Source organism: Propithecus coquereli, unplaced genomic scaffold (genome assembly GCF_000956105.1).
Source record: "Propithecus coquereli isolate 6110/MARCELLA unplaced genomic scaffold, Pcoq_1.0 Scaffold306, whole genome shotgun sequence".
Taxonomy (NCBI): domain Eukaryota; kingdom Metazoa; phylum Chordata; class Mammalia; order Primates; family Indriidae; genus Propithecus; species Propithecus coquereli.
In genome coordinates this window covers 421239-429487 of record NW_012148686.1, presented here as the reverse complement: position 1 = coordinate 429487, position 8249 = coordinate 421239, and the positions used below count along the sequence as shown (strand labels likewise).

The window sequence follows — 8249 nt, the reverse complement described above, 5'->3', positions numbered from 1 at the left end:
ACTGGTAGACACATCTCCAAGTACCCTCAGAGCGTTACAACTTCTTGAATGAAATATTAGCAAGATTAAAAGGACAGACTAAATTTCAAACTAGTAAAAAAAAAACCGCTCAAGTGTCACATTCAGTTGTCACATCGCTCACTGACATGACAACAGATCCGGCTTCAGTGGCTCTTCTGCGCACCCACACCCACGGCCGCCACCCCCGCCGACCACTTCGCAACACCGGCCATCGGGTCGGGGGCGGCCTTCTCCAGGCCAGCTTCAAATAGATTAAAAAATGTAATTTCTAATTTTACAGAAATGCTTGTTCAAAAAATATTTTCTCTCACTCCCTCATCTCCTATGCCGAAGGATGTATGGTTTTTTTCCCCAAGCTAAATCTGAACCCTCAAAATTGATTCCAGACAGAAAATCTCTGCAAATTAAATCAAAAACAAAAAGAGAAAAATTATACTTTTTATATGTGTGTGTGTGTGTGTGTGTGTGTGTATACACACATACACTGATCGAAATGCTCCAGCATTTAAAAATCACATTAGAGATGAATTTTGGGATCCTACTGCTCACAACTCCAGAATCCATAATGATTTACGGACGTACTTTTTCCTATTTCCTTCCTGGCTATCTGCTCCCCTCCAAAACAGTTCAGTGTAGCCACGGCTCAAGTTTAATGGGAAGAGAGAGACGTTTGTGAACAGTTATTGATTTATTTCACTTTGGTGACCTGGGTGGCGCGTATCCCTCTTTGCCATTATGTGGCATCACTCCCCGAGGTATAGTCCTATGGCTGAACTGGCGTCTCTGTTCCCCGATTTTTCCAGCTGCTGCCCTGCGAATGGCATTGCCTCGGAAGCCGGAATAACCCTTACTAGTCCCTGCTTCTGGCTTCTCGTGGTTTCTCAACAGACTTCTCAGGAGCTCCGTTCTCCTCGTTTTTGGTGGGAGACACTGCGTTGGAGCGAAGTTCCCATAGGGGCTGCACAAGAACTGAAGATGGCTCTCTGGGGGGCTTCTGGCACACTTCAGCATGACTAGCTTTCGGGGTTCCTGTAGGGCCACGGCTGCAGCAGCATTTATGTTACCATTATGTGGTGAAGCAGTATTTGCTCTTGACGGCTTGTGCAGCAGTTGGGGAAGAAACTGGTTGAGAACATCCGTCTGAACAGTGGAATCCTCTGTTAAATTAATCCTCTGTGATCCATTTCTTGCTGAGTTGCGCTTAACGCAGGAAGCTCGGCTGCACGTGGGGGACCGGTGCTCACGCTGAGTTGCTGGGCAGACATGCAGCCTGTCTGCTCATCCTCTGCAGGCACTGGGCAACCAACCCTCAACTCTTTATTATCCTTCTCTTTGTAGACATCTTTCACAGCATCAGACATCCTATTCTCCAAAACAAGTTCACCTGGCATCCTTGATGACCTTCCAGGTAAGGAGGAAAATTTGAGGCTAGCAAGTCAACCTTAGGTGCTGGAGCCTTTGCTTCAATTGTTGAAAGATGGCGTCTTGGGATCCTGTCATCTTCTCATCATCTTCGACCTCTGAAAAGAGTTCTCCTGCCCCTGTCATAATCCCCATTCTGTTCCATCTGCAGAGCGGGAGTCTCCTTTGTCAGGTAAGTTTGCTCCCCATGCCCTGCTACTGCAGGGTTATACTGTTCAGCTGGAAAGTTCCTTGAATTCCATCTGTTCAACTGTCCCTTCCCCAACAACACAGAGCCCTCTGTTGAGTGTTCTGAACCACTGGATGACTTAAAATGAGGCTTCGCACGATTTTTTTGGAATGGTCGACCCATATTCATGGCAGCAGTATTTGTTTTATAAGACCCCGGTGAATTAAAGCTATTCGTAAAACCACCATTGGGAAAGGGAGCCAGTGGTGTTTCCAAGCAAGGTGCAGGACTTGGAGACCAAGACTGAGGCACAATACTATAGACCGAGCACTGCTGATGAGGACCACGTGCAGGCTGCATAAAGACTGGTGAGTGTGAATGGGCTGGCTACACGCTAGAATCCACTAGTCAATAACCACTCCTTAGCAAAAAAATGTATAGATGGCTTTTATCCTTGCCATGATTGGCTTGCCCTGAAATGTTTTAACTTCTTCTCTTAAGTATTTAAAAGCCTGCCATGCATCTGTGCCTGACTGGAAAGTGATATGCCAGTTGCTATGTGTGCAGACTCACAGCTTATCACTTTGGGGCAGTTTTCATTTCTGAACAAAGCTTTCACTTCCTCTATTGGTGTTGTTTCAGGAATCTCTCTAAGAATCACAATACAATGATTATGACTTGGTCTCACTTTCTCACCCTTCTCACCAACTTGTACCATGGGAGAAGATCTCAACACTTCAAGAATTAGATCAGGATCTGTGGTCAGCTTTTTTATTTCTTCCATGTTGCCAACTGTCCAAATCAGGATGAACTGATCACTATCCATTTGAGCTATCAAGTAATGATCCTCTGACAAATTTTCTCATGAGAAACAAAGTTCTAATTGTTTCTTCAGACATTCTTTTAAGTCTTCTGTAGACATTGCTGAATTGCTTTCTCCAGAAACATCGTATATTTGGTAACTCAGATCTTCTGGTCCTAAAACCATTCCATCAGTTGATTCTTCAATGCCTGTAACATTTCTTGTGGTTTCACAAGATGAAGAATACATTACTTCATACTCCTTACACATATCTTCTGACAGCTCTGTATTACGCCACCGGAAAGCAACATGTAGGGCTGGAGGGAGGAAGGTGAAATGCGCAGGTAACATCTAAAAGAACTGGATTAAATCCTAATGCCAAAATATGGCAAGAAATTCCTCCTGGAAGCATAATGCCACCCTGATAACTAATGGAACTGACAGCTGTTGGCAAGAAACAGCAGCCACATTAGAATTTCTTTTTTCTTTCAGAATGTTAAAGATATTCCAGTGTCTTCTGGCCTGTATGGTTTCTAATGAGAAGTCTGTTTTTATTCTTTCTAAATTAAATTTTTTTTAGAGACAGGGTCTTGCTCTGTCACCCAGGCTGGAATGCAAATGGCCTGATCATAGGTCACTGCAGCCTCAAACTCCTGGGATCCTCCTGCCTCAGCCTCCAGAGTAGCTAGGACTACAGGCCTATGCCACTATGCCTGGCTAATTTTTAAGTTTGTTTTTAGAGATGGGGTCTTGCTCTCTTGCCCAGGCTGGTCTCCAACATCTGTCCTCAAGCGATCCCATGCAAGCATTCTGTTTTTCACTTTCAATACAGTATTCAATAAACTACATGAGATGTTCACAACTTTATTATAAAATAGGCTTTGTGTTAGATGATTTTGCCCAAGTGTAGGCTAATATAAGTTTTCTGAGCACGTTTAAGGTAGGCTAGGCTAAGCTCTGATGATTGATAGGTTATGTATATTAAATGCATTTTCACTTATGATGGGTTTATTGGAATGTAACTCCATCAAAATTTGAGGAGCACCTATATTTGTGCTACCTGCTAAGTATACAAATGATTGACTTAGAAACACTTCTGAGACATAAACAGTGAAGAATGTCACTAAAGTCTGCAAGCTGTCAGATAAGAGATAAAAAATGCTTACCACATTGTACAAGCTGATGTACCAACGTTCAAATATAATCTGCCCAGAAAATCCATTAACAAAAGCGAACCAAAGCTGAAAGACAAGAAGCCAAGTGAAACATTCTATCAATGTTTTATTATATAATCCATACATTGAAAAGAAGTGGTACAGAAAAGGGACCCCTTCAGCTGGCTGAGCTCCTAGAGAATAATCACTGAGGGGGCCATACAATTGTTCCTTCATAAATCATGAGTTGCAAATACCACATACCACTGATATTTAAAAAATATTGACGTACTTTGGTAACTAATGACATACATCTTTATATTTCTTGAATTTCTTGCAAATGTCATTTGCAAAAAAGTCTCCCAAATCAAGTAAAAAATGTCTGTATTTGTAACAAGTAACAAACTGTATGTCTTCCACAGACACAGTTATCTCAAATATCCCATCTATAGTACAGTGTGTTAACAGTAATGGCCAGCAGATATGGGCCACACATATACCAGGCACTATGATGTTAAATACATTATCATATTTAATCCTCATAAGCAATATTATAAACCAGATATTATTATAATCTCATTTTAAGAATCATGAAAACCGAAGCTCAGGGAGATTAAATCAGCCACTCAGGTCACACAAAGAATAAGCAGCAGAGACGGGATTAGAGCCCAGATCCATATGACTCATGGCCTGTACCCTAAACTCACATGTTAGGGATGATTTACTAAAATGCGTCATTAATGATAAGCCTTTTCACATAGTTAAAATTGTAAATTAGGAAAAGATCTTCTTTGGTCACATTTCATAGTTTGGGATTATGAAGCTGGGAACCTCAATTCCCTCTTTTTAACTATAAGAGGTAGTCCTTATTTATTTTATTTCAAAATATTAAAGGGGTACAAATGTTTTAGGTTACATGGATCACTTTTGTAATGCTTGAGTCCTGGCTAAAGGCGGGCCCATCACCAAAAGAGTGATCATAATACCCATTAGGTAGGTTGTTGTCCATCCCTTCCTCCCCCTTCCCCCCGGGTTGATTTACACTGAGTTTTACTTCCATACGTACACGTGTGCTCATCAGTTAGTTCCAATTATGAGTACGTGCAGTGTTTGTTTTCCATTCTTGAGACACCACACTTAGGAGAATGAACTCCAGTTCCATCCAGATTGTTGCAAATGGTATTAATTCATCTTTTTTATGTCTGAGTAGTACTACATGGTACATATACACTACATTTTATTAATCCATTCATGAATTGATGGGCACTTGGGTTGATTCCACATCTTTGCAACTGTGAATTATGCTGCAATAAACATTTGAATGCAGGTGTCTTTTTGATGAAAAGCCTTCTTTTCCTTTGGGTAAATACCCAATAGAGGGATTACTGTATTGAACGGTAGGTATACTTTTAGTTCTCTGAGGAATCCCCTTATTGTTTTCCATAGAGGTTATACCAATTTGCAGTCCCACCAACAGTGTATAAGCATTCCTTTCTCTCTGCATCCATACCAGCATCTATTGTTTTTGGACTTTTTGATAAATGCCATTCTATTAATAACTGGAGTAAGGTGATATCTCAATGTGGTCTTTCCTCCTACTTTCATAGTTCTCCTCACAGAGATCTTTCACCTCTTTGGTTAAGTATATTCCTATGTATTTTATTTTCTTTGTAGCTATTGTGAATGGTATTGAGTCTTTTATTTTATTGACTCTCAGCTTGACCATTATTAGTATACAGAATTGCTACTTATTTACGTGTTAATACATTGATTTTGTATCCTGAGATTTTACTGAATTTATTTATCAATTCCAGGAGACTCCTGGTGGAATCTATGGGGTTTTCTAGATACAAGACCATATCATTATTGAAGAGTAACACTTTTATCTCTTCTTTCCCAATTTGGATACTCTTTATATTCTTCTCTTGTCTGATTGCTCTGGCTAGAACTTCTAGCACTATGTTGAATAGAAGTGGAGTTATGGGCAACATTGTCTTGTTCCAGTTCTTAAGGGGAATGCTTTCAACTTTTCCCCATTCAGGATGATGTTGGCTGTGGGTTTGTCATCTATGGGTTTTATAATTCTGAGATATGGTCCTTCTATGCCTAGTTTGTTGAGGGTTTTTAATCATAAAAGGGTGTTGGATTGCATAAAATGACCAAATCTACAAGTTACACGTATTCCTGAGGAGGAAGAAAAAGTAAACACCTGCACCCGAATGTTTATAGCAGCACAATTCACAATTGCAAAGATGTGGAAACAACCCAAGTGTCCATCAATACATGAGTGGATTAATAAACTGCGGTATATGTATACCTTGGAGTACTATTTGGCTTTAAGAAACAATGGTGATATAGCACCTCTTATATTCTCCTGCATAGAGCTGGAACACATTCTACTAAGTGAAGTACCCCAAGAATGGAAAAACAAGCACCACATGTACTCACCATCAAATTGGTATTAACTGATCAACACATAAGTGCACATATAAGAATAACATTTATTGGATGTCGGGGGGGGGAGGAGGGGATGGGTATATGCATACACAGAGTGTGATGAGCACCATCTGGGGGATGGACATGCTTGAAGCTCAGACTTGGGGTGGGGGGACAAGGGCAACATACGTGACCTAAACATCTGTATCCCCATAATATGCTGAAATAAAAAAAAAAGTTTGGAAAACATATCTGGGGAAATCATTGAGGAAAGTTTCCTTACTCTTGCTAGAGATTTACACATTCAGATACAAGAGGCTCACAGAATACCAGGGAGATACACTGCAAGGTAAAATTCACAAGACATATAATTATCAAACTATCTAAAGTCAACATAAAGGAAAAATATCCTAAAATTAGCAAGAGAAAAATGTCAAATTATCTATACAGAAAATTAGACTAACAGTAGATTTCTCAGCAGAAACCTTATAAACCAGGAGATATTAGAGTCTTTTTTCAATCTTCTTAAAGGAAAAAACTGTCATCCATGAATTTTGTATCCTACTAAACTAAACTTCATAAATTAAGGAGAAATAAAGTCATTCTGAGACAAGCAATTGCAAAGGAAATACTTCACCACTAGATTGGCCCTATAGTAAATGCTCAAGAGAATTCTAAACATGAAAACAAAATGTCAACACTTGCCATTATAAAAACACATAAAAGCATAAAACTCATAGGTCCTATAAAACTGAATAATATTCCATTGTGTATATATATCACATTTTGTTTATCCATTCAAACATTGATGGATGTTCGGGTTTCTTCCACTTTCTGGCTATTGTGAGTAATGTTGCTATGAACCTGGGTGTGCAAATATTTTTTTGAAATCCTGCTGTCAATGTTTTTGAATATATGACCAGAAGTGAGATTGCTGGATCATACGGTAATTCTATTTTAAATTTTTGAAGGAACTGTTACACTGTTTTCCATAGCAATTGCAACATTTTACATTCCCACCAACAGTGTGCTAGGATTCCAGTTTCTCCACATCCTCACCAACACTCGTTACACTGTAATTTTCTGTTTGTTTTTTATTTTTTTGGTAGTAGCCATCCTAATGGGTGTGAGACAGTATCTCATTGTGGTTTTGATTTGCATTTCTCTAATGATTAGTAATGTTGAACATAACTTTATATGCTTGTTGGCTATTTGTATATTATCTTTGGAGAAACATCTATTCATGTCCTTTGCCCATTTTTAAATTAGGTTTGTTGTTGAGTTGCAGGGGTTCTTTTTATGTTCTGGATATTAGTTCCTCATCAACTACATGATTGGTGAATATTTTCTCCTATCCCATAGATTGCCTTTTCACGCTACCGATTATACCCTTTGATGCACAGAAGTGTTTAAGTGTGATGTAATCCCATTTGTCTTTGCCTGTGTTTGCTTTGGTTGCCTGTGTTTTGCATCATATCCAAGAAATCACAGCCAACCCAATCATGAAGATTTCCCTTTGGGAGATTTTCCTTTGGGAGTTTTATAGTTTTAGGTTTTACATTTAGGTCTTTAATCCATTTTGAGTTAATGTTTGTATATGGTATAAGGTAGTGGTCCAAATTCATTCTTTTGCATGTGAAAATCAATTTTCCCAACACCGTTTGTTGAATAGGTTATCCTTTCCCCATTGAGAAGTCTTGGCACTCTCGTCAAAGATCATCTGACCATATACACTAGGGTTCATTTCTGAGCTCTTAATTCTATTCCATTGATCTATGTGTCTGTCTTTATGCCAGTAAGACACTGTTTTAGTTACTGAAGCTTTGTAGTGAGTTTTGAAATCAGAAGTGTGAGTTCTCCAACTTCATTCTCCCTTATCAAGATTGTTTGGATATTTGGGAGTCCCTTGAGATTACATAAAAAATTTAGAACGGATTTTTCCAATTCTTCAAAAAACACTGTTGGAGGCTGGGCATGGTGGCTCACACCTGTAATCCTAGCTCTTTGGGAGGCCAAGGCGGGAGGATTGCTTGAGCTCAGGAGTTCGAGACCAGCCTGAGCAAGAGCGAGCCCCTGTCTCTACTATAAAGAAATTAGCCAAACAACTAAAAATAGAAAAAATTAGCCAGGCACAGTGGAGTGTGCCCGTCGTCCCAACTACCTGGGAGGCTGAGACAGGAGGATTGCTTGAGCCCAGGAGTTTGAGGTTGCTGTGAGCTAGGCTGACGCCACGGCACTCTAGCCC

General features: G+C 39.7%; 1 protein-coding gene and 1 pseudogene across 1 annotated transcript in view; both read right to left on the bottom strand.

Annotated features, from left to right (window-relative positions):
* Nucleotides 1–8249, bottom strand: part of LOC105814781 (phospholipid-transporting ATPase IB-like) — a 122364-nt gene that overhangs the window by 55277 nt on the left and 58838 nt on the right. The window contains exon 16 of the mRNA XM_012649871.1: nucleotides 3581–3655. Coding sequence (XP_012505325.1) covers nucleotides 3581–3655 — 75 coding nt within the window. The remainder of the gene's footprint in view (nucleotides 1–3580; nucleotides 3656–8249) is intronic.
* Nucleotides 715–2693, bottom strand: LOC105814802 (annotated as a pseudogene).